Here is a 26,423-nt window from a genome sequence, read left to right as displayed (position 1 = left end):
TAAAATTACTCTCCACAGTAAACACGCTGTTTTTTTTTACGCGGAAAAAAAAAACAGCGACCAGTTGTTGAATGATTTTTGTATCCTCTTTTGCATTATTTTCTAAGAGGATTAAACTATAAATAAATCTGTTTGATAAATAATTGTCGAAAATAATGAAATGGAAAGAAACGATAAGAATTATAAAGCTAACAAATCTAGTTATAGATTTTGTTTATTTGTACCTAAAGGTAAATTTGGTAACACAATTCGCACAATGCAGAGTTTGGAGACTCATACTGTTTTCCCTGCTGGTCGCAATGTAAAAGGTCATTTTTAAATGAAAAGAACAAACCTGTTCAGATAACATTAAACTTATAGTACCATCCTAAGTTAGGCAATAAAATGTCAGGTTTTTAAATACATAAAAATGTTGGAAATAAACATTATTCATCATACTAGGAAAAGACAGCACAGTAACTTGGCCGGAATGACTGTATAAATGGACTTCATGTCATCCAGCCACTGTCATCCAGATAAGCAAATTTTCAAAACAACTCTGGCGTTGTTTGACTGGGCTGCTGTGTGTCTGTGTGTATGGTTCAAACTGTTTGTGGCTGAGGTCACACTAATTATGCCAGTAGGCGTTGAACAGCTAAATGCTTTTCTTTTTCCACATGCTTCAAACAGTGTTTAACAACATTCCCCTGTAGCAGAAGTAACAGTCTGCTGTTCTCTCTAAAGTTATTTTTAGAGCTGTAGGTGCTTATTAAGCAATCTCTTATCCTCTTTATTCATTCTATGTTACAGTTTTATATTGGGCATTAGGGGTATTGGTGTATAAATGATCAAGAAATCAAAACTACGCTAGTCAGTTGTCACTTCAAACCATAAACAAAATGTGTTCTTACCCATTATTTTACTATTCTATTGCTAAGAAAAGCTTTGGGTGCATCATTTGAGAGATTTAAAATCACCAGTGAGGTGTGTGGTCTAAAAGATGTCCACTTTAAGTTCCAAACTTACATTCTTCCAGAAACACAACACCCCTTTCCAGGGGCCTGCATGCCTAAACCTGTTTAACTACGATACTATTCCTTAGCTGGAGCCTCCTGGCTCATGAGTTTCTCGCAATTTACTGAAATGTGACCTACATACCTTAAAGCTGCAGTATGGAAAACATTTTTGGCTTCATTTTGTCAAAAATCCATAGTCACCTTTAAGCATATTATAATGCAAAGTGTTCTGAAAGGACTGCACTTTTACATTTTCTGTTAGCATTTCAGCCAATAAGAGATGTTTTAACAAACAGAGTGCTCATGAGCTGTTTTGGGGTGTTACTGTTGGCTGCCCAAATAAAGTCGATGTGCGTTCATGTCCTCTGTAGTGAAGTACAATGGTGGACATTACAGCAGGAGAAGTCTCCATCATGGCGTTAGACACAACAGTTACACAACAAAGCGTGGAGAAGCAACAGTCTAAAGTCCCAAGCATACTCAGACAGAATGGACTACACGGAAGTCCGCTTTGAGTGCGTGCAGACCTCCGTGAGTGTGCAGGGTCTGCCCCGCATACTGGTTCATCGCATGTAAACCTAAGAGACACTTATCCAAGGTGGAGAGAACAGAAACAATTCATTTGCAGCCTAAGAGCTCCACAGTTGTACGCGTTCACGAGGATACCGGTAAGGGATGATAGGTTTCGAAACAGGGAGGGGAGGGTGAGCGTGGTTGTTTCTATACAAGTCTCACAATTCTACATACGAGAGCTTTTAAAATATATTTTATGTAGACTTCAAAGATACACATAGTATCTTTGTGTGTTGCGTCAAGCAGCATTTTTAGGCATTCCGAAGCTTGCCAATACACAAACAGCTGCCATAAATTATCAGCAATGCCAGAAGAAAGAAAGGAAAGCATTGGCAAGCAACCAAGAAGGACTTTTACTCACTGCCACAATAAATGTCCCTAAACAAAAAACAGATGAGGCACAAAAGCCCTTAAGGTTTCAGTGTTTGGGATTCAAAGCACATCCACTGTCTAATACTGAGAGAACCAAAACATGTCCTGCAAATTAGAGTAGCTTGAGTCTAGAGAAAAATCCATCCAGCTAATAACTCAATTCTCCTTAAACTACAGTCGGGTGGTATTATTGCTAACTTCTTGTGTGGGTATTTGTACAAAGCAACTGAAAGTAGACACAGCTCATCGAGCCTCAGAGAGATGTCACGTGACTGACCAATCAAAGACCAAATATGGTCTCCAAAGTTGAGAGACCTATTTCAACCTCTTTGGCAACAAATATAGAGATAACTGTTCCAGCACCTGCCAAACATACTGTTTCACTAAATGCAACGATGAATGATCCAACTGACTCACTATACTTTATTCAACAATCAATTTGGCGGTGTCCGCCAGCGGAGTAGACGTAAGCGGTGTGATCGGAAGCTGAAGCGGAAATGCCGAGGGGGGCTAGCAACCAAGCTAAGTCTAAGTATTTTGTTATCCTTGTCTTTCGCCTCCAAACAGGCTGGATGAAAAGGGGGTTCACCCTCAGCACCTGAGCATGTTTGTTCCATAGCGGAATGAACAGAGTAAACTAGAAACTATTTGGTCCATTCTGTATAGTTTAAGACTGAATGAAAACAAAACAGAATGAAACAGGGGGAGGCGGGGCCGCTAGCATTTTTGCTCACAAAAGTTCTAACTGGATTGGAAGTGTTACATGTTAAGGTATGTACAACTATATACCTCTGTGCCTCAATGTTTAATATTTATTTCAAGTGCAATTTTTTTTTTGAGAGTGAGACGATAAACCATTTTATTTATTGCTTTGGTTGTGTGTGGTTTTACATTTGAGGTGTTTTTTTCTTAACAGAGACAGGGTCTATATTATTGTTTTTGTTTGTGATATATAATAAAGACCATTTTTTTGATAATAGAGACTGAGAGTCCATTTTATTTTAATTGTTTGTTTTATTTGTTTAAAATATTTAAAAGTTCTTGACATTTCAATTACAATGGTAAAAAATACTATTGAGAAATACAAGTTGATTGCATTTGAAAGGGTGTACTTGCATTATTATATGTTATAATTACATCAGTGGTTAATTTGATCTAAAAAAAAATGTCGACAATAATATTGTTAATAGGCAATAATTTGTGGGACAATATATCGCCCAGCAAAATCTGCTATCGGCCCAAGCCTAGTGGAGACTGAGGAAACCTTTTAACAGGAAGAAACCTCCAGCAGAACCAGGCTGAGATGTGGCAGCCATCGGCCGGAGTGGTTGGGGATAGTGGACAGAAAGAGGAGAACAGGAAAGGATAGAGAGAAAGAAGATCAGAGTGTCACGGTCTGGTCAAACCGGATGCCACTAACCAAAAATTACCATTGTTATGGGGGATTTGTGCCAGTGTTTACATCAGTGCAGCCTATAAACAGAGGGACGGGTGTGGGCTTGATGAAGCAACACTTCAAATATGCAAAGCCAGGTGCTGATGGCTATAACATCTCGTCCTTTTGTTCTTACACAAATCATTAACTTTAACAAACCTCTGCCAAGCGCCAATTATACCAGGGCTTTACAGTAACTTTTCCACTAGTAGCATGAATTTATCGCACACATTTCTTTGTCATTTCCCCCTTAAGCCGATAGCTTTTCACTCATTTTTAACCTACTTAGAGTGATATTATTGATAAGAAAAACGAAATACAGACCTAAAATAAGCCAAAATATTTGTTGAAAGGTTTTTTTTTTTTACTGTTTTGAAAATTATACTGGTACTTGACCAGTAACCACTGTATTCTTTAATACATGCTTTGCAATGGTTCTCGGCACACTCTCCTCTACTAGAACGTGTATCTGCAGCAACTAAGAATTGAATCTATTTATGGGTGTTTTCATGACATACAGAACAATTATTTTTTCTGACTGATACGTAAACACATTTTCACTTCTAAAACTAATAAACACTTGAACATTTTCCCCCGATTTGAAAGCAAAAAATACATATTTTATATTCTAATTATAAAAGCTCTCTTTATAATAAATGAAAGTGGTGATTATATTATAATTGCAATTTTATTTAGCAGACACTTTTATCCAAAGCAATGTACAACACGAGCATTACGGGTTAATGCAGTCTGCAGAAGAGAGGGTCTTTGTGTCGTTGGTCTGTTTCTCTTCAGAACAAGAGAAAGTTCAGGTGGAGTGTCTAAAACAGTCTGTGTGTAGAAGGAGCATTACAACATGTGCACTTGCACCAATTTGACCAAATGAAATTCTTGTACTCCAAAAAATGTCATATCATACAATATGTGCCCGTTTTGGTCACAGTCTCAAGCCCTGTATACTGTTATCCAGATATTGCCAGTGTTATGATCATTCACACTTTCCATCCCCATTAATAACTATACCTCCAAATGTATACAGTATTACAAAACAAATGAGCAAATGCTGGTGAAAATACTACATCCTTGGCGAAGGCAGCAATATGGAAAAACATGTTTGCTTCCCTTACTCAAAAAAACAAACAAACAAACAAACATGTGTGTCAACCGTTGATAACACCATGATAAAATTGCAACAGGTAACCAAAAAAACAATGTGTGGAATTAGTCTGACGCCTCCATCCATGCAATACATTTGTCATCACAGAATTCTAGCTCTGAGCAAAGAGGAACATCTGAGGTGTTAGTGGATGCCTTCGAGAACAGATAATTGACAAAAACTGGTGCACAGTTATGTAATTCTCAACAGGAGGTGGAGAGGCAGCAGTGAAACACAACAAGTGCATTGTTTGCATTAACTCCACTGTGGCTTCAAAAATGATGAGCGGACACTACAGAGCACTGAATGGGCAAACAGTCAATCTTGGAAAGAAAAGAAAAAAAGCATTCAAGTTAATAAACATTTAATCTATCTATAAAGCAAGGAACATCTGTCTGTGTGTCAAATATATCAGCGCATCAGGCTCAAATTGACTTGAAAAATAAAAATTACCACATAACGACAAATGGACCAAACTACAGAAACCAAGAAACACAAAAAGTGCATAAGACACTTAGTTTGAATGAAGGCATTTATTTATCTCCTGGTGGGGTCTTTCTGTGTGTAAGGTCCACACTGACTTATTACATATATAAGGCATGTAATAGTAGATTTATGTTTATTTCCATCTTGAGTAGCTGTTCTCCGTGTGTGGGTGGGTGTGAGTGTTCCGTTGACTGGGTGTGTGACCGCCTCATGGCGCCCGGCTCCAGTGGAGGTGGAAGACGGGAGCCGTCAGAGCAACAAAGGGGTGTATGGAGACACATTGTCCTATCACATGACACTGAGTATACATGAGGAAATGTGACTTCAAAAACCCACACTCACTATTACAACTCCAGAGTAAAAACACGGTGATGTCGAAAAGTTTGACCGGAACACAAACGCTGGGTTAACTTTGTAACCTCTTTATCGGGATAAGGAATGATAAAGCACTTACCTCCAAGAATTAAACCAAAGTTATGGTTCATTAGCAGGTGGTTATAGTCCAAATAAGTTCCGGTTTTGTGTTAATGTCCAGCGGCTTTCTTCCTCCACCTTCTTCCCTCCAACATCCTTGTTGTCCGCGGCAATGCGAGGAGCAGTGGGCGGAGCTTCGGCCTGTCTGATCCCGCTGAGCTCCGCCCCTCAGCCGGCAGTTTGGAAAGCACGAGGAGGCAGACCGTAGACCCCGGGGTAGGGTTGGGCGATATATCGAAATTCAAGATATATTGAGTTTTCAAATTTGGCGATACAGAAAATTACAATATCCTCTATATATATATATATATATATATATATATATATATATATATATATATATATATATATATATATATAGGGGTTGGTTTTTATCGTATATCGCCATCTTGAGAAAAAATATCAAGATGAGTTTTGGTCCATATTGCCCAGCCATACCAGGGGGTCACCAATTTTTCTGAAACTGCAATCTACTTCAAAGAGACTGAATCATCCAAAGGCCTATCAGTTAGATATACACCTCTAAAATACTACATTCTTACGGTTTCAGTGTAATTATAGGGTAAGATGATAAAGGAAAACTACTAATAACAAGGCCGGGGGTTCTCAACCGCATTTGGGGTCACGAGACACTGTTAGGGGGTCACCAGATGCCTTCAAAAAACTAGGATTTTTTTTTTTAACAATATGAGCCTGTTTTTGCTTATTTTTACCCCTTTTTCTACAACTACACCTACTTTGCAATATTTTAACTTATTTTCATCACTTTTTCTTGCTCTATTTTTGCTCTTTTTAATGCATTTTTGCTACATTACCCCCATTACTGCCATCAAATTCTAATGCCTTGTCTGCACATCTTTCTCCACTTCCAAGACATTTTCAGCACTTATAAACCCTTTCCACCACTTTTCCCACATAATGTCGCATATGTTGACCTATTATTGTCACTTTTAAACTCTTTTCACCATATTTCATGCTTATTTCTGTCAATTTAACTACTTTCACGATTTGTCATGCCCATTATTTGCCAGTTTAAACTAATTGTTCCTACTTTTTAAATTACTTTACCCCAACGCCCCTCAGCTCCATTAATGCCACCTGGATGGGCGCAAAAAAGCTCTCCACTTTATTCCACCCTATAGACGCCCTGTCTCCACATGACTGCTCTTAAATCTTTATGTCTGTGTTCATCCACCTTCAGGTAGTGGGGGTCCCTGGTCTCTGGCACATTTATTTTGGGGTCACCCACTGAAAAGGTTGAGAACCACTGAGTTAAGGTAGTAAACTTTGAAGTGTCAACATTTGTCTTACTTTATTTTTCTTAAATTATAAAATTTGTTTAATTTTCATTGCATTTCAAAGGAAATCATCAGGCTCCTATTTTACTAGTCATTACATAATAACTTTTAAGTAATCGTAAAACATGCAAAATGTTTACAATTTAACAATGATGGGAAATTTTACAAAAATCCACTTTGCAATTTCTTTAATCACAGTCACTTAAAAACACAATGTTATCATGGACACTCGTCTCATACACATTAGTCACAATGTTTCAGTGAAAACAAATCAATGTAAAGATGGTTAATTTAATATGAACATGTGTCAAGTGCAGCAGTATGTAACTCTACTAAAGCACTGACCACATCTGTCATCTGTATTTATCTTTGAGTTTGAAACCTGCCAGCAAAGTAAATGAGATTTAATGCCATAGTCTAGATCCTGATCATTCCTTCACAAATGTCAGACATTATGACTACGCCCTTGTAGTCCTGACAGACAGCAGTCGACCTCTAGCAGGTATTTGACAACACGCCTTATAAGATCTAATAATAAATCCATACAACATTATCTTTGTTGACTATTTTCATAGTCTTCTTTACCAAATGTATTGACAAAAACTCAACAAATACTAAATGCATATGACAGTGTGGTGAAAATGTGACAATTTGTCATCTTGTTTAAAAAAAAAAAAAAAAACAACTCCTACATTAAAGACTAAAGTACAGTACCCATTGTTTAAAAACAAAAAAAAAACAAAAAAAAAAAAACACGTGAACATGTTTTAGCTAATTATGAGGTATATTGTGTTAATTCTTTAAAATAAAAGGATGCTTAAATTAGTAATACTTTATTACAACAATATGTGGAAAAGGTGATGTGAATAACTGTGAATAATACAATCACTTCATCATAACATCTAAAAATTAAACACAAATCACATGGTTTCCTTAACCAGTTTGCTTTGAATGCTATTATCTCCTTTCAGTGATTCATTTAGCACAATAGATGAATATTTCAATTCTTTCACATCGAGAGATGCCCAATTTGCATTTTAGGAATTCACACATTCATGAGGAATGTGGCAGCATTTTCATTTTGTAAAAACTTATAGAGTTTGTTATTTATCTTAAATTAAGTATTCATACGAAGGTTTTTGTTTTCTCAAAACTAGTATGAAGTACAAAGAGACCGCTGCCACCAGTTTGCCTTCTTCTACTGGAGTGGATCCCTATTCCTGTTTTCTAGGTGACGCTCACATTATTGTTTGTGCTTTGCATGTAGATAAAATGCATGGACACCCTTAGGGGTCTCTATTTATGCAGCCCCACATGTCCTCAAGTCATTATGCACTGTACAGAAAACAACAGGTGCCAACAGTTTAATTATTCTGTTTTTTATTGGATTCTAACTTTAAAAAAAAACTCAATTTGAGAGACTTTTATCAGAAAACAATTGCTCAAACAATGCTTCATTATGACATGTTTTCTTCAGTGATTTAAAATAAGTTTTCCATTACAATCCCTTTGTAGTTTTAAGCATTGAAAAAGTAGAAGAATAAAAAGAAAACAGACGTGGTCACAATTTAAGTACAAACATTAAAGTGCTAAATCGCAGAAAGAAACAAAACATGTTTTTATGATTACAAATCTTTTATTTATATATTTCAGGCAAAGTAATTAAATTTTACAACTTGTTGCAATTTGACAAACCACGTTGATACACAAATGTTCAGGGTTTAGTCTATAGCGCAGATAAAAACAATGTTTAAAAATGAAATCTAATGATTTTCGGTTTAAGTGCTGCAGGCTTGGAGAACATTCATGATTAGTGAAAAAACATCCTCAGGCACATCATTAGAATAATCTTCAGGGTTTACAATGAAGCTTTAGTTTAAACACTAAAACCTCTCACTGCTGTATATGTACAGTAAGAATATTTTCAGTCCATAATGTTATTATTTATCAGTTTTTTAATTGAAGGAACGAAAAGTTTCAGTAACAAAGAGCAGAAATCTATCTTCATCTACAGTGGTAAGTTTCTGCACACTAAAACTCTTTTTAGCGCATTTTTCTAAAGTTGACGACTTTGAAACAAAGTTGTAAAAAAAAACAGAAGCGCATTAATCAAAAACAGAGAAATACTGTATATCTTTACACACGTTTCATTCATACTAAACTTGAACGATTCAGTGATTCTGTTAGGAAAAACCATTGCTGCATTATGAACCAATGACAATAACTGATTAATGGCATAACAGTTACGATTCCTAATACTGTATAAACTCTCACAAATCAGAGAGGTTATTTTATCCTGCTGACAAAAGTTACCATACAATCAAATTCAGATAACCTTTGACAGTAGAAACACATGAAGATAAATCAGTAAAAGAAACCTCTTTTATCAGCTGCGACCCATTTTAAACCAGAAAATACAAAGTCATTAGCTGTGAAACTTTGAAAGTCAAACACAAACAGTAATAATGGAAGTTCAGCTTCTCCAGGAAAAGAACAGTTACACGAGAAGGTTGATATCATGACAAATGTTCAAATTATAAAAGCACAAGCCTTGTTTCACAGCAAAATTAGCTCTAAGATTTATCCTTTTACCAAATCCTCAAAAAAAGTTGGGAATTTAAGATTATTATGTAATAAAAACAAAACCCAAAGTGCAAACAGACAATAAATTCTGCTGTCATTACATAACATTCATACTGGAAAGCTGAGCTTCTGTTCTTACACGCCATCATTCCAAATCTGAAATTGATGTTTTAGTTCAACCTTTTATCGTTTTTATTTATTTACTACCTTTTCACAATACCCTGAATTGTCTTTGCCACAACATGTCAACATTTATTTATTATTTTAATACGAAAAACACTTTTCGAAGATGTTATTAACTGTCAACTCCTGCTTTTAGACATTCTTCCTTCTTTAGGTATTGGAAACTTTCTCATACAAACCCTGTTTAAAAAAACAAAATCACAAATATTGTATTATATTGTGCATGGTATTGATTTTAGTTTGTGAGAAAAAACTACAGCGCAAAATGCTATAGTGTTACAAAAAAAATAGGCCTTTGAATGTTTTTTGATCCCAAGAGAGGTAAGCAGGGTGCAGTTTGATATTTTTAGAGTGTAAAAAAATTTGGTTGTGTTGAAATGACAAGTCATTGCTGATAAGTGTGTACCCGTGTGTAGATTGGAGATGTCGTAGGAATGGAGGTTCAGCAGCCAGCTCAGAGTTTGGCCCGCAGGGGTTTCAGGTACTTGTGAAAGGATTCGTGAACCTAAAGAACAAATTCAATATAATTCAAACACCAATTTCAAATTAAAAAAACAAGGAATAAAAATGTAACAATTGTAAATATACAAGCATTTTGATTGCAACTACTCTCCTGACTGACCTCTGTGGCGTTGAGAGGAGAGCGGCGAGCCCACTCAAACATGTGCTCATAGACATTCCCATCATATCGTCCCAGGCAAGAGTTTAGTTTCCTGTCATTTATATCAAAGGCGTCGACTAGAGCCACTGCATTGGGTCTCAGCTGAGCCAGCAGCTCCTTGATACGAAGGGAGATCTGCAGCATTTGAGGAACACTCAGCAGTTCAGCCTGGAAATAAAAACATACATAAACATCTGTTTAATGTAACAGACTTAAAGGGACACAGAAAAGGAAAACAGGCAGCTATCTTAATGAAATAATTTAGATAATGGGAAAAAGTGAAGGAAGAATTCATGACAGTTTGTTTCGCTCCAGTAAGCTGAAAAGATCACACAAATCTAGTGCATTTGGACCTTAGTCTGTCAGCAATGAAAAACAAAACTTAGTTTTATATATATACCTGCAGGAAGTCCCCAGAATTCTTGGTGATGCCATGTAGGGCGTAGAGCAGGGCCAGGGTGGACAGCACAGAGTGAATGGACGTGTCACTGACCTCTCTCAGCTTGTTAGTGAAAAGCTTCACTACCACATAATGACAGTGAGCCTGAATACAGAAGACAGTGATGCATCAAACACCACATTTTTGATCAAAAAAAGAGAGAAATTAATAAAAGCCCACAAACTAAGGTAAAACATTCCCACATAACTACACTGTACTTACATCGGAGGCTCTGACCAGGTCGATGGAGCTGTTGTTCCAGGCGTCCTCCTGGCTCTTCCTGTGCTGCAGCTCCTGTTGGATGCTTTTCACGGCCATTTCAATTAATCTAAACACACAGATTTTACTCGCATCATCACATGATATCCTAATGTTGGCAAGTTACATTTTGTTTATTACTTAATAGTTTAAAATGTAACGCTCTTCACTTCTATCTATGTCTAATGAAAAATGCAAAAGTAAATACCATTGATCTGTGCCTACAACTGTGCCTCTGCACGCAGTCAAAACAAACTAAAGATAGTTTGTTCATTTCCGGTGGACTACACTAAATGCTAAATAGATTTAGATGTATGAATGTAGTGTGAGAGTGAGTGTTGGTGGTGGGCGGAGGGGCCGATGGCGCACCATGGCAGCCTTGCCTCCGTCAGTCTGCCCCAGGGCAGCTGTGGCTACAATTGTAGATTACCACCACTAAGTGTGGAGTGAAATAATAATCCCTTTATTCTGCGAAGCGACTTTGAGTGTGTATGAGAAAGCGCTAAAACTTGATTATTATTATTAGATGTGATCAAGAGCCATATTAGTGATCATCTAGTTAGAAAGGGGAATTTGTGGACAGAAATTAAAGGCAAATACCTTCAAAATGTTTAGCCCAGTGGAAGCACCAATCATTCAAGTCTACTCTGAATTCCTCCTACGGTCTCAAAACTTGTGAGGGAGGTGTGCTCTTTTTTCTGCAGCACTTGTGGACGCCCCTCATAGGACAAACCCTCAGTCACATTGTGTATCACAGCTTGGTTAACAGGCTGGTTTGTTCCTGTCGTTTCTTACGTGGCAGCTCTGAGTTTGTAGATCTCCACCAGGCTGCTCAGGTCATTCACATCCACCACAGTTGGTCTGGCAGAGACGGGCTGAGCCTGCACTCTCTGGGTTTCTGCTTCATTCAGGTATGACACCATACCGCTCAGCTGCCGGCCTTCCTTTGCCTGACGGTAGCTCTTTACCAGATACCTTCAAGGGCAAAAGTTAGGAGACATTTTAACAGATGAACTTTAGAATTTCAATGTAATCCAGCTGGCCAGCCTCCAAAAATAGATACACCCTGTCCTGAAGCAGTGACAGAAATTATTTCTTTAACACAGCCACAACAGCAACACATTCACAAACCTCGGAGAATTTTTGGAGGGAAAACAGACAAAATGATGGTATATAAATTGTGCACGTACATAAAAGTACTGTATGCTATTTAAACCTTCATTATTTGACAAAAAAATAATAATTATGAAATAAAGACGGATCTTTTGAATCCTTTTTGTATCCCATTACGTGCGTATATTTCAAAGCTGATAACACCTTTTTAAAACAAGTATGTTTAAGGTTAAAGAAATGTTAAACTTTATTGTGAAACAAAACACTATGAGTATCAAACTTAACTTCAACAGAAAAATGCGTGTCCTGCAATTGTCGTGCAGTTAAGTAGTTGAGTGTGCCTGTATCTGTTTTTGTTGAACTCTTATTCTGTGAAACAGTGACCAATAAAGTTAATGGAATTTAACAAAGTCTCCAATGTCAGCCATGCCAGCTAAGATTCTGCATTCTCACAGCGTACCTGGCTGTCTGCAGCATCATGACCGTGTTCTCTCCCTCATAGGTGCAGGTTGGTGTGAAGTTGACGTAAATGTCCGGCAGTGCGCTGCTGCGAGAGTAACCGTGGCCACCGCAGGACATACGGCACACCTCGATGCCAGAGTTGGCTGCCCACGTGGTGAAGGCCTTAAGTCCCGCTGACAAAGCGTGGAGCTGCACATCAGAGCACAAACAACTGTTTAGAAATAGTATAGTACAATTTATCTTAACGTAATTAACACTTCATTTACAAAACCTATTCAGGTTTCAAAATGGGACTTGAGTTTAATGTAATTGTATGTAGGTCTAAATTATTCCTGTTTGACGGGTACCTGTAATTCATTTTAATTGCAAGCTTTATCAATATATATAATACCAGGGGTTTAAACTGGTAACTTTCTTTTAAAGTCCTTGTAGATCAACCCATAGCAGCAAAGTGGCCGCCATTATGGCTGCCTCAGACACTTGCAGTGGCTGTTGCTGTTAGTTTTTCTCCTCATAATCACTTGTACAGTATGTCCTCTCATATCTGCTATGTCTACTCTCTCTCCTACTTGTGTCATGCAGCTTGATCTCTGTCGACTGCGGCTGTTCTAGTCAGCAACAAGAACTCACAATAACAGTAACAGATTCATACACATTAGCATACCTTGTGTGGTCTATAGTAATAAATAAAACAATATTTAAAAAATGTGGAGAAAAGCACTACTATCACCTGAATAAAAAAGAGAATCAAAGAAATCAGATAGGAGTCAAAGTAAACACGGCAAAATGGCTGCCATTCATGGATGGTTTTCTAAAGTATAAAATTATTTAAAAAAGCACTCTTTTTGTTTTTTAATAAATCTGAAATATTTTGTTGAGAATTGATTGCAAGCTTTATCAATATATATAATAATACAGAAAATTGAGAATTTTGATGTGTGAATGCCAAGTAAGCATTTAAAGCACCAAAGATCCTTTATCAAATGTTCTTTCACAGGAAAACTGGTCTCTATACACTAAATATTATATACCACGTACACTATACACACAGTAAGACATCTGAACATTTTTGATCCATCTAACTTTCTGAAACATTTTTCTAAATTTGATTCTTTGTTTTAAGTTAAAGTAGTAATTTTAAGTGCTTTAAGTTGACTTGTGTTCCTTTTAAGACTTAATTTAAAGTACAGATCTCTGCATTGTTTTTGTTCCTATAATCATCATCATTGCTCATTTCTAATCTAAAGATTCTTAGGTAACCTGAAAAAGGTCCCTATGTGTCCACTGCCTGAATGTGATCCTACATGGTGTGTGTGTGGTCAGGTACCTCAGGTAGTTCACTGAAGTCACCCTGGTTGATGTCACCGTTGATGCGATTGTAGGTCTGTCCCATATACTGACCAACGAATAAAAAAGCGTACGCTTCAGCCAACAGAGGGAACAGCTTGTACTGCTGGGTCTGATAGTCCAGGATTTGTGGCTCTGGCTCTCTGTCCAACAGAAATGTACAGGTTTGTAATTAAACTTCTGACACTTGACAATTTGAGAGGTAACTCATCATCTATTGAATGATCGTTTCAGCATTTATTATGCACTGACCCGGGCCGGATCTCAGACTGGTGACGAACTGCGCTGTAGCGTATGGCAATGGTGCAAGCCTTTGAAAGGGCCCGAGCCGACTCGCCCACAATCATGGAGCGGATGAAAACCATGGTGCCGTAGGTCAGTTTGGCACTGGGTGGCTTCACATAGGTTCCATTGGGTTCCACCTAGTGGATAGAGAGAGACATTGTCATTTTGATTACAGTTCAGTCTGTGCATTATAATGTGAAGGAATTCAAGTTTCTCTCTTGAATTGAAACCTGTAGTGATCTGTGTAAGTAAAGTCTTCATAGTAAATAGCTTTTTCCTTGATAAAGAGGAAAAAATGGCTCTAAAACTCAGACACCTCTAAAATTAATATAAAAAACTGACAAGATAAAAGATCACTCAATACTGCCGAGCAATCTCTTTGACCTTTTGATGCATTTGTTTAGCCTACGACCTAGGTTCTCAAAGTGGGGTATGCAAAGTTCAATACTTTACAGAGGGTAAATGGTTTGATTCTTCAACATAATTTAAGCATAACATTTTGGGAGTCATGAGTGACTCTTACATAGTTAAAACTAAGAACATTTTTCTTTACTTTGCTTGGGAATCAATTAAAACCTATTAAAAACACTAAAACAGGATCGTAGCATGTCTAACAGCATTACAACAATACATTCATAACTAGAATGGCATTACCTTGGCATATTTCATGAGCATATTGTCCCGTGGAATTCGCACATTGTCTAATCTCAGATAGCCGTTGTCTACTTCATGAAAACCAAACTTAGGGCCAATATCTCCAACTAGAATACCTGAAAGAGATAAAAGACAAAACAGACAGTAGGAGAGTGAAAACTTTAAAAACAGACTCAAAACATAGACATAAACTAAGAGGAAATGACATTTGAACAAATAATGTCAGACTGTGACATTAATAGTAGACCGTGGTTACCTGGCAGGGGTTCATGAGTGTTCATGTCTCGAATGGGAACAACAAAAGCGTGCAGGCCGTGGCATTTTCCAAGGGTGTAAAGCTGAGCTAAAACTATGGCATGATTTGAAGTCTTTCCAACTGAAAAAGAACGACATTAGATTACAACTACACCACATTCTTCAGAGAGAAACAAACCGACAAAACAATTGTTCTTACGTCCTCCAGGCCACCACTTGATGGAGGTGACGGTGGGGCTGTTCAAGACAAACTCCTGTGTGGACGGATCATAAGTGGCTGTAGTCTCAAGCCCTCTCAAGTGTGTGCCTACAGTGATACAACATTTCAAGTGTACTAACCAATGAATACAAACAGAAAATGCAGTTTTGATAGCTATACACTTACAATAGGAGTACTTTAGCATTAATATTAAGGATCTCATTTCTAGATGAATGAATGACAACAAATCTAAACTGAATGGGTATTTCAGAGCAGCTTGCAGGTGTTTGACAGATCATTCTACACAACTACTGTACATCAAACAAATCTACAGTGTTATTTTATGTTGCACTAGAGTCTCCTAATTAAAGGAATGTTAGTGAAAACAACAATACAGAAAAGCAGCAGCACAGAAGGACAAGTTGTTCAATAGGGTTACTCACACAGTTTAGGCACAAACTACCAAACCCTAGTTAGAAAACTAAAAACAACTGATGTTAAACGTCATTGTTAAATCTTTTATTGTATGAATCAATTAAGTAAAGTGACAACAGATGGGGAAGAGCTATTGGCTATATGATATCTACTGTAATATGTCTCATAGCAAATAAAGTTGTATAAATATTTGGTGTAAAAACTCCTTTAGGTATGTTCATGTCCAATCTCACTGAAATAGTAATTAAAGCCAACTTGCAGGCAATATGTCAAGAGCCTGTACTATGAAGCTGCATTTCCTCTTATCGGAAAATGGTGGGGTCATGCTCTTTACACGTCAGTTGATAAAGCCTTGGATGCTCTCTGACCAATAAACTCACTCATTCACTCATATACGCTGTTAACGACACTGTGAACCTCATTCCTGTAAGATAATACAGGCTGTATAAAATACAAATAATGTCTACCTTATGCTGTAGGCTGAACTGTATAAACGCAGCATCAGAGCCACAAACTGCACCCAAAATGAGAAGAATATGTGAATAGAAACACATCTGTGACATAGTAAAGTGAAACTGACAAGTGTATGTTTATTCTCTGAAAGATTAATAATATTTTATAATCTCACAATTTTACACATTCATGGCTCTGGAACCCATTTATTCTCAACAGCATTTCCCACCGGACCACCACTACCCTGTCTGTGTTTTTGTGCTTAACTTTTACTGTTGTTTTTATACTGTTTTACCTTAACATTTATTGTGGTTTTATACTATGCACTGTTGTGGTTTTATTATGCACTGTAAAGTGACCTTGGGTGACCTGAGAGGCGCTGATTTTTAAAATAAAATGTATTATTATTAATTCCTGCAATCCTTCCTTCCTGCTTTTGCTGCAGCAACAGTGATGTTTTTGGTCTGAATTATGGATTTTAATTCTTCATATTATTAAATAAATCCTTAATTGTGACGTGAATGGCTCTGCATGGTTTCTCCGTGTTTGTGATCGATTGGACGCTGCAATCTCCACCCGTTTTGTGAGCGTGCACGCATTCAGGTTGAAATCACCTGGCTGAAGTTACATGTTTATAAACAGCTTCGTAGTACAGCTACTCTGGGATTGAGAATGTTTGGCTAAGTGAAGCCTGCTAGCTGCGAGATATCCTGGATATATTTATCCATTTTTGTAGTAAAGGCCCTTTTAACTAAACTAAACAATTATGGTTTACTATAAACCTGATTTTAAACAGTGCTGCACAGTTGTGTCATATACTAATGCATACATCCGAATGATGTTTTCAGACAGATTTGTCCAAGGATTGACAAATAAATAAAAATATGGCCTTTATATTTTTGGACATTACTGTTTAATTTACCGTGGCCCATTTCAGTCTGGGCGTAGGTGCCAATGATGTGCAGATTCCAGGCCGGCATGAAGAAAAGGTCCATTTGCTCTGGGGTGGCCTGGTTGAGCAGTGTGGGCAGGAACATCCCTAGATGAAGGTCCAGAGGCTCTGGCCTGTCGGGGTGCACACATCTTGGCCACGCAAGGAAGCAGTGAAAAGGAGAAGGAAGGGGAAAAATGCAAGGAGGGAAATTTTTTTGATGGACCTCATTTTTAGAGAATTCCAAGGTAGAGATGAGACAAGAGCAACATGGTTGTTGTTTCACTTCACACGAGGAAGTAATGAAAAGATGAAAACACAGAGGGGATGATAATATCTGATTGTGAACTCAAAACAAGTGATAATTAAAACATGCAAAAACTGTGAAAACAGATTTAATCATCATTTTAACCTTTTTTTTTTAAAATCACAATGCAAAGCCACAAAAACACTGTTCCAATAAACCTTAAAAACAGCTGTAACTAAAAAACAAAGTGGAGGTGATATAGTTGGAGACACATTATTGCCAATTTAGAGTAAGAACAAAAGTGTAAAACAAGCTCCGTCAACACATAACAGACAGTCTGTAGATAAAGCTTGTTTCTCACACTGACAGAGGCTGGTTACATGTCCACCCTTAAAAGAGCTTCACTTGCATAATCACATACAAACCACTATGATTGCTTTAATTATGGTGCATTTTATACAACCAAGTTTGAAGTGTAATCCGTGGGAAAGATTTCATATAAACCCACATTTTGTGATTTTACTGAGTTAATGAATAAAAGCTCAGCAGGTGCTGTATTACAAAATGTGGTGGTGTTGGGCCATTGCTTTGTATACAAACTGCTCATGAAGGACAAATCCCTCTGTTGCCTTTATTCATTTTAGAGTTTATAAAATACATTACCATTGGTCCTTCATTTTCTGTGTAGCTTTGCAGAATTGTTGAAACAAAACTCAAATCAAAGTTTCCTTTGTTTAGTGAAAAAAACCTAGAGACAAAAGCCAGCCTGACCTAAATTCTCGTCAATAGAGATTTGACGCATCTCAGGTTACAAAGAGACAAACAAGAGGCCTCATTAAAGGATCCTGGGTCTAAAAATTCTATTGCAAATAAAAGCATGGCATATGAAAGAAATTGGCAAGATTAGGTATAAATATGACACCAGCATTTATTTGCTGTGATTGTTAAAAAAAGAAAATCAAAGAAAGAAATTTCTTCTAATTGTGTGTGAGGCAGGGAAATAACGATAATCAGGCTGAATTACTGATGCATTGTCATTATTTAAAGGAAAGGAGAGAGCTGTGAGTTGTGAAAGAAATAGCAGGAGTCAGTGTTTATAGGACGACGCTCTACAATAGATGATCCTCGAGGGCCAAAGTCCGTCAGGTTTGTGAGTGTTTGACTTCGAGTGTGTCATCATGCAACGTGCAGTTAGTAATGCTCTACTAATTGTAGTTAGTAAGAAAACTAAAAAGACAGTATGCAGGAGAGAGACACTACTTGCTTTATAAGTACAGTATAAAAATGATTTCTATTGTTGAAAACACTATGGACAATTAACAATACGTATTATGTTAATCTGACTAAAGCTACAAGACAAAGAAAACTACAAAGACCCCATCTCTCCTGAAGCAAAAAGCTATTTAATATTAAGACACATATACAGTATATACCAATACTGCCATCTAATTTAGATCTGTCAAACACTGAGCTGTCATCAATTTGTTGATATTTTTAAATTCAGCAACCTTAAAGGTGCCATTTAATGACAACGTATGCAGGATGTGCACATAGAATCTTAAAATAGTAAAATAATTCATCTTTAAACTAAGTCCATGACTGACCGTGACCCATCTCAGTCTGAGCGTACGTGCCCACTGCCTGGAAGGACTGTGCCAGCGGCAACCATTTCTTAGACTGCTCGGAGTCACACAGGTTGATCAGTGTCGGGAGGAACATGACAAAATGCAGTCCCAAAACTTCGTGTTGGTTGCCTTTAACAGTACTGAGTGAAGGTAAAGATAGAGAACCTGAGTTCAGAGTTAATGTTAATTAAACAGTACACAGCTGAATAACCAGCATCTGTTGTGTCAAATGCAACTTGATATGATTGATATTTGTTCTTTAGGCAAAAAAATAATCAGATCATTCAAAGTTCTGCTGGAGCAGATATAATAATTAATTGTTGTTAGGGGCAGTGCAAAACATTTTTTTTTTTAAATAACAATACAAACAAATTTTAAATTATGGTAATTATGGTACATACAGTTGGCATAGTGTGAAACATAGACCTTTTTTGTGTCCAAAAAAAATACATTTAGCATTAGAGCAGCTCATTTCTTCAATTTCAGAGCACAAAAAGAGTGAGTTTTTGAACTGGAGTACAAATTTCAGAGCACAGCTTGTCCAGTTATGGGCTTATTGTTGCCAAACACTCTGTTGGTTCGTAGTCACATGTGAATCATTATGAAAACTCCAAATTCTAGAAGAATAAATTAGCCTTTTGGAAAGTGTGGTCAGTGAAATCCAATGTCTTTTCTGCCTGTTTTTGGTACCATACAGTTTTCAGCAGGGCCAACTCAGACTATATACACTGATTTTTTTTTGGGCTGCACACAATGAAATTCATGAGCACCAGCCTTTTGAACCCAATTAAGGACAAGCTGAGGATTACGCAATTCTTTTCTTCAGAGAAGGTGATCCCTGTACATACTTATTGTTATATAATCAGGCCATAGACCTTTGACTAAGTAAGAGAATGCAGGGCCATATGTGAATGACAGAATATAGGCCAAAACAACACGTTCAGCTCTAAAGTCCATGCAAATATACAATAAAATAAAAGATTTATACGGTTGAGTGAAGGCGACACCAATATGAGTTTTAAGTTCTGGATGTAAACCATTTGTCAAAGTGATCTATGGGATAACCTACCTCTTGTAGTAGTAGATCTCCTCTGGGTCAGAAATGCCATAGTCTCTGATCTTTAGAATCATTTGGGCACTCTTCCTAACAGCCTGGTCATATCGTTCACTGCGAGACAGAAAGTTTGGGTCCTGCTCCTTAAAGTCTTCATCGCTGAAGACCAGTGATTCTGCAGTGCCAAATTACATACATGAAAAGATCAACACACATCAGGTCACCTGTAATTAACTAGTCATTGTCCATTTGTATGATGATCTTTGTTTGGTCCAAAGTAAAACAAGAAACTAAAATACATCACTTGTATTATTCAAGGCATTATGTTATCTCTCTAAATTGCACTATCCTCAAAAAGTGGATCAACTCTAACATCATTTAACACACTAAAACACGCGAAAGAAATTAGGTTTGCAGATTTCTGTGTTTGACTGAGAGCAAACTATTCATGAGTCTAAGTTCAAGAAACAAAAAACAAAACAAAAAAACGACTCAATGTTAGCTGAGCAGATTCAGGCTATATTCCTATATTGATGTACCGTAGATGTGGATTTGCCTTAATAATAGTTAATAGTTTTTTTGTTGCATTATATACCTCCTTCTGTGAGCTGCTTTTTTTTTTTTTAATAAAAAACAAAACAAAAACATTATTAGTTGCAATGGCATTGATATTATGAGGACAGTTTAAATTATATCCAAGAAGTGTGGACTTTGTCTGGTTTCCTAAAGGAAAAGCTCTAGTAACAATTACTGAATTAGACTTATGATAATAACACATTTGCGAAGAATAAAGAAACATATGGGGGGGGAAAAGTGCCTCAGACATGGAGAAAAACTAAAATTTAAATGTTATGCGATTAGGTTTATTGGCTACTAATATAGAACAACTGAACAAACAAAAGACACATGTATTGTTTGACATGTTGTTGGTAATACATTTTTGGTGAGGTCATTTGAATTGTTAAACTTGGTGTAAATGTCAGTGTAATTCTGCAGAAGCCCAATTACAACCAGATCAACACACTCCTGTGTTGTGACATAATATGCAAAACCACGATGACCTGACCGACTGCCCTGACCCACCAGGTAAAGACTGTTCACGGTGTAGCTACATCAAAATTCAGTCATTTGGTGCTTAATCCTAATGGCACTATTATTTGTAAAGTTTACTCACCGATTTCTCGTCGTCTTTTAGTCTTTTCCGTCCCATCGTCCAAAATATTGGTCAGCTTTTCTACGTCAAACGAGGCACCGCTTCGTTCTTTCAAAATGTCCGCGTTCATAGCTGTGTTGTTTTTTTTTTTTTTTTACTATAAACGACCTGTTCCTTATTAAAATACAGTTAAGGTACAGTTGAGGTAAAAAGTAATGGCCCTCACACAGTACGCTGCCCTTTTGTAGCCTCACTGCGCATGCGCAGAAGCTCGCTTGCTATAACTGGAGGAGACGTAAACGTCATCGTCTGTCTTCTTCTGTGGTTTGACCAACGACTGGCAGTATCACCACCACCTACTGGGATAAGAGCAACATCAGTAAACCATTAAAGTAAATTATTACACCAAATCAGATGTTTCCAATTTGTTCGAGATCAGCATCCACCATCAAACGTAAAAAAAAAAAAAAAAAAAACCGAAATCAATTAGAAAAAAAAAATTATCCTCAAATGTATTCATTTAAAAAGTAATGCAGTTTAAACATTAGATGATATAAAGTCATTCGTTTTTACTCGCCATTAAGTTAGAAATAAAATTGACTTTATTGCAATAAACAATCTTTGCTTACAGATGTTTAGTCATTTTTTTATTCATTGTTGTAGTTCTTTCAGCACATTATGGAAAACTAAACTTTAGTTGGAATATAAACACAAACTTACAAACACTTACTGGGTATATTACCATACACAGAGGAATCTTAGGTTGAAATAAAGCAAAACAAATGTTAAACCAGTTAAAAACACAATTTGCATTACAGTCTTTATAAAGGAAAAAATATCACGATACATTTTTAGAATAATCTTACCTGTTTCATTTTTGTAGCAAGCATAAAAACAAAATAATACAACACATTATTGTTAGCTTTGTGTTCTGCCATTATCACTGAATGTGTTATTATGCGCAAGGCTCAACATATGACACATTATTACTCGTAGCACTATATTATATTATATTTTTCTATCTTTTCTACCTTGTACATAGATATCTTCATGAGTTTTTAAATTATTAAAAATATTTATTTTGTTTTGTTCTTTGTTTCACATTTGTTTTGTTTTTCTTTGTGCCATCCAGTGTGGACAGCAAAAGAAGAATTTAATTGTACAGGGAGCCAAGTTTCCTTATTGTGCACTCGACAATAAACAAGAACAAAAAAAGAAAGAAAGAAAAAGAAAAAAGAAGAGTGTTAAAATACTTGTTTCTCAATGTAGCATTATTAACAATAAATTTAAAAAAACAAAACAAAACATGACAATGAACACTGAATATTTGAATTATGTAAAAAAATAAATAAATTTTAAAAAAAAAGCAAGTTATAGTTTAGAATTATTCTAAATCATTGAGAGAAATACAATTGTGCAAGTCAGACCAAAAATGTTTTAAGTCTGGGCCAGAATAGATGTTCCAAGGTTTATTCAGCTGCTTGTTTCTTTGCTGCTCCAGTCCAGTAGGAGGCGCTGTAAGCTGCCGCTAACCGCCCTACAGACCAACAGGACAATAAACAGTCTTATGTTGTGTGATCCTGACTCTGTTTGAATGGCTGGTGTGATGTGAAGGCACGTTTAAGTTGTAAGAAAACGAAGATCAACAGAGTAAAGAAAGCTGAGTAAAGCGTATCTTTTTGTACGTGGTTCACCGTGTGTAGACGGGTGAGATGCTTCCCTCGGCTGCAGTCTTTTATTTCCCCTGGGAGCTGAACTCTGACCTCCAGGATGGACAGTCAGTGAGAACCTGTGGTAGGTGAGTTCATCTCACTTTTAGCCAGAGGTGTGAAGAGCACGGATATCTCCTACTCAAATAGAAGTACTGTCACTTCATTGAAATTGTACTCAAGTACAAGTAAGTCATACAGAAAATACTCAAGTACAAGTAAAACGCAGCTCAATGAAATAGTACTCAGTAAAAGCTACTAGTTACTTTCATCCCCCATGTTTATTTTGGGTAATAAATCTTGCCACGGTTCCCTTGCATACAGTAAACCTCTCATGTGTAAACTTAAAAAGGAAAAGACCCAATTTTTGCCCAATTACAACAATTTATTTTCTACAAAGGTTTGTCAAAATGTACAATTTTTATTTAAATGAAATAACACCAATAAATTCAATTTTGAATAATAATTTAAAAAAAAAAAAAATGCTCAGGCTCCAAGTATAGATACTGTACATTTAAAATAGGGCTGTCCCGATCCAATATTGATATCGGCTATCGGTCCGACATCAGCCAGAAAACGAATATCAGATTTTATAGGACTGCATTTGAAATCTCCGATATATATTATGTTATATTATATTTATTCAATTGTAGAATACTGTAGACATTATGTTGAAGGTTGAAATGTATGTAGCCAATTGGTTAATAATAAATGGGTCAGTTTATTGCTGACTATTGTTCTCTGTTTGAGTAACATTGCTTGATCAAGCCTTTTCTAACCACACTACAAAATAAGTAATAAAAGTATCTATGATCCGTGCTGATATTGTATCGGATAAATATCGGTATCAGCCAATACTCAAGGCTGCAATATTGGTATCGCATCGGAAGGGAAAAAGTTGTATCGTGACATCCCTAATTTAAAACTACATACATTTCTAAAACTGAGAAAATAATCTCCATTCAATGCTATTTTGGCGCAGTGCATTATGTTTAATCTGATTGGTCGTTTATGATGTGATGCATTTGATGGTTGTCTAGTAATTTCATTTTTTGTCGTTTCACAATGTGAACTGATCATTTTAAAACACAATATAATAATGTATTCAGTAACGGTTGGGTGTTAAAATGTAATGAATTACTTTACTTCTCAGTCAGACTTTAGACTGGTCTGAATCTGATTGATGTGGCTTCAGAATTTGTTCGAGAAGAGTTGGACAAACTCAGTTGTGAGTGTGCACCCTCATTCCAGCTTCTTTGTTGTTGTTTATTTTAAGTTGTGTTTGTCATTGAACATCAGCAATGTGAGGCAAACACATGCACACTTTACCTTCCACATTCAAGAAGAAGCCTGCTCTGGACATTAGAATATTCTGCATCCTTTAAAAAATTGATGCAACCATCTATTGTCACTTTTAGGTTGTTGTTTTTTCTAAAAAAAACACTGCGCGTATAAACCTATATACTTACTTATTTACTTATCGTCTTTGCCCCTATTGGGGCGTAGGGCCTCGAGAACAGCTCACCATCTACAGTATTTCTGTCTAGGGGTGCATGTTTAGCCTCACCCTAGGACATGTGGATGGATATAAACCTATATACTGTACTTCTGTTAAAGTGTATGTCATTCAGCTCTTTCTTCACTTAAGTGGGATTATTATTTTCCACTGAGAAGGTAGCGTGAGACAGATGTTGAGACCACATCACAAAAAAGATGAGAATGTATCTCAAATACATTTGAAACAACTAAACTAAACTAGCGCCTTGCATGGCAGCGTTGTCCCATTGGTGTGTGTGAATGTTAGTGTGAATGAGCTGATATTGTAAAGTGCTTTGAGACTACTTCAGTGTGAGGATAAAAATATATAAATCAAGTTCACTTAATTTAAAGCAAAACCTCTGAATAAACAACAGGATATGTACTGTATGTGAGTGTATGATTGACCACATTCATTCAGACCTGGATTGATGAGGTCATTGTTGTTATTTACTTTTCGCAAAATACTCTCATTTATTTTTTTTCCGTGGCATTACATGTAATTGTTTGGTTTGGAACTGAAAAAATCTCAATGTTGATCACGGTTTAGCAAATTCTTCCCACATCAATCAAATTCATGCTTAATTTAACGGAACGGCTTAAACAGATTTCAGTACTGCTCACATTTTAATTTTTACTTTGTTTTAAAGTAGGTGTCTTTCATTTGAATTTGGAGTTCATGCAAAATGCTCATTTTCCAGACTGGTGGACTATCAGCCTGAGGAGTCCAAAGCTACGCTATCAGCTCAACATGCTTCCAAAGAACATCATGTGATCGTACACACTATGTTTGTGGAGCCATTTAACCCAATCATAGGAGCCCAGTATATAGTTCTGGGTGAGACTGATGGCAATGAGGGTAAGAAACTGTTTATTAGATGGTGACGAGCTTGATATTTACCAGATGTTATAACTGTATTAGTAGAGTATCATATCATTAGTGGACACTCACTAATATTTTTTCGTTTTACAGGTATTGGTACAACGGTTCGAGCTCGGGTGCTGAACTGCGTTGACGGTGTAAATGTTGCCCTTCTTCACAAAGCCGTCATCGAGCAAAGGAGCTTCTTTCGAGAAAGGGAGAGAAAACAGTGTGACACTGCAAAGTCTGCAGATGCAACCTGACACAAAATCTTATTCTTATGGAAGCTTTTTCCTCTTCAAAGTCACAGCGCTGTATCTTAAGCTGTTCTTCTGAAACATTATGATGAATTATGTGCCAAAGCTGACAGACTTGACCTTTGGTTTCATCACCTTTTAGGACAGCAACAGGCCTTAATCAATACAGTATTTGGTTATTAAATGTGTAAAAAGTAGTCAGATTATGTGCTGTTTTAACAAAAGGGTGAAAATCACTCATTTTTAACAAACGAGGATCTCATAAAATAAAGATTTGAATGTTTTCAATTATTAAAGTTTGTTCACGTTCAATTGATGAGCAGCTTATGAACAAAATAGAAACACTTGGTAACTTGTGATAATTTAAAGAAGAAAAAAATTACTCAATGTCTCATTTTGATTTGTAAATGATTAATATTCCTGTTTACAAAAGCGGTGTATGTGGTTTTGAGTTGTCAAGAATTCGTCACACATGCAGTAGTTCATAAAGTGTCCTTAAGAAACCATTGGGGGGAGTGGTGGCCTAGTGGTTAAGGACGCTGGGCTTGTAGTCGGAGGGTTGCCGGTTCAAGCCTCACCGGGGCCGTCACTGTGGGATGTTGAGCAAGTCCCTTAACCCCGAACTGCTCCCCAGGCGCCGCAAAATGGCTGCCGACTGCTCCTCAGGGATGGGTTAAGTGCAGAAGACAAATTCCAATAATGTACTAACATTACATGGTCAATTAAAGGCGAAAGCCCTCCATACCCGGGGGGCGCTGTGGAGCCACGGACCAAGATGGCAGCCTAGTGTGAGTGCTCCCTGCAACTCTACTAAAAGTTTACAAAGTCCTAGTTATTAACGCTTCTAACTAGTTCTACAAGATGTCTAAACAAACAACGCTTAAAGACTGTGAGGGCAGCTCCAGATCTCGTGGTTCTCAGAGACCCAAAACT

The 26,423-nt window shown here is 36.9% G+C and overlaps 3 protein-coding genes across 5 annotated transcripts in view; 1 reads left to right on the top strand and 2 right to left on the bottom strand.

The window, feature by feature from the left end:
- The window catches only part of LOC114453981 (inactive rhomboid protein 2-like), a 42,406-nt gene extending 36,781 nt beyond the window's left edge, over nucleotides 1-5,625 (bottom strand). Inside the window, exon 1 of the mRNA XM_028434077.1 lies at nucleotides 5,472-5,625. The gene's annotated coding sequence lies outside the window, so the exon portion shown is untranslated. The remainder of the gene's footprint in view (nucleotides 1-5,471) is intronic.
- Nucleotides 5,626-8,405: 2,780 nt separating this feature from the next.
- Nucleotides 8,406-21,449, bottom strand: acox1 (acyl-CoA oxidase 1, palmitoyl). 3 transcript variants are annotated; one of them, XM_028446134.1, is made up of 14 exons: nucleotides 21,148-21,449; nucleotides 19,989-20,148; nucleotides 18,899-19,059; nucleotides 15,229-15,336; nucleotides 15,031-15,150; nucleotides 14,775-14,890; nucleotides 14,088-14,257; nucleotides 13,816-13,978; nucleotides 12,487-12,677; nucleotides 11,709-11,888; nucleotides 10,878-10,983; nucleotides 10,617-10,760; nucleotides 10,178-10,384; nucleotides 8,406-10,060 (listed from the first exon to the last, which is right to left on the bottom strand). In XM_028446134.1, exons 1-14 carry the CDS (start codon nucleotides 21,254-21,256, stop codon nucleotides 10,010-10,012), a joined length of 1,986 nt encoding a protein of 661 aa, XP_028301935.1. In that variant the 5' UTR covers nucleotides 21,257-21,449; the 3' UTR covers nucleotides 8,406-10,009. The 3 variants fall into 3 exon arrangements, with proteins under 3 accessions (XP_028301935.1, XP_028301926.1, XP_028301946.1); XM_028446125.1 differs by lacking the exon at nucleotides 18,899-19,059 and adding an exon at nucleotides 17,039-17,199; XM_028446145.1 differs by lacking the exons at nucleotides 19,989-20,148; nucleotides 21,148-21,449 and adding an exon at nucleotides 17,039-17,199 and having other exon boundaries at nucleotides 18,899-19,026.
- ten1 (TEN1 subunit of CST complex) lies at nucleotides 21,026-25,786 on the top strand. The gene is made up of 4 exons (XM_028446161.1): nucleotides 21,026-21,059; nucleotides 22,830-22,924; nucleotides 25,073-25,230; nucleotides 25,345-25,786. Exons 2-4 carry the CDS (start codon nucleotides 22,839-22,841, stop codon nucleotides 25,494-25,496), a joined length of 396 nt encoding a protein of 131 aa, XP_028301962.1. The 5' UTR covers nucleotides 21,026-21,059; nucleotides 22,830-22,838; the 3' UTR covers nucleotides 25,497-25,786.
- The last annotated feature ends 637 nt before the right edge of the window (nucleotides 25,787-26,423 follow it).

Source organism: Gouania willdenowi, chromosome 1 (assembly GCF_900634775.1).
Source record: "Gouania willdenowi chromosome 1, fGouWil2.1, whole genome shotgun sequence".
NCBI lineage: Eukaryota > Metazoa > Chordata > Actinopteri > Blenniiformes > Gobiesocidae > Gouania > Gouania willdenowi.
This window is presented reverse-complemented; position numbering and strand designations above follow the sequence as displayed.

What these genes read in the sequence shown, in the direction of transcription:
- acox1 (XM_028446134.1), bottom strand. Translation starts at nt 21,256, where the DNA reads ATGAACGCGGACATTTTGAAAGAACGAAGCGGTGCCTCGTTTGACGTA. An exon ending in CAAGTGGTGGCCTGGAGGAC is followed by an intron (nt 15,151 to 15,228) that starts GTAAGAACAATT and finishes GTTCTTTTTCAG; the next exon opens with TTGGAAAGACTTCAAATCAT. An exon ending in CAGTCTGAGATCCGGCCCGG is followed by an intron (nt 13,979 to 14,087) that starts GTCAGTGCATAA and finishes TCTGTTGGACAG; the next exon opens with AGAGCCAGAGCCACAAATCC.
- ten1 (XM_028446161.1), top strand. Translation starts at nt 22,839, where the DNA reads ATGCTTCCCTCGGCTGCAGTCTTTTATTTCCCCTGGGAGCTGAACTCT. An exon ending in TCAGTGAGAACCTGTGGTAG is followed by an intron (nt 22,925 to 25,072) that starts GTGAGTTCATCT and finishes CTCATTTTCCAG; the next exon opens with ACTGGTGGACTATCAGCCTG. An exon ending in TGAGACTGATGGCAATGAGG is followed by an intron (nt 25,231 to 25,344) that starts GTAAGAAACTGT and finishes TTCGTTTTACAG; the next exon opens with GTATTGGTACAACGGTTCGA.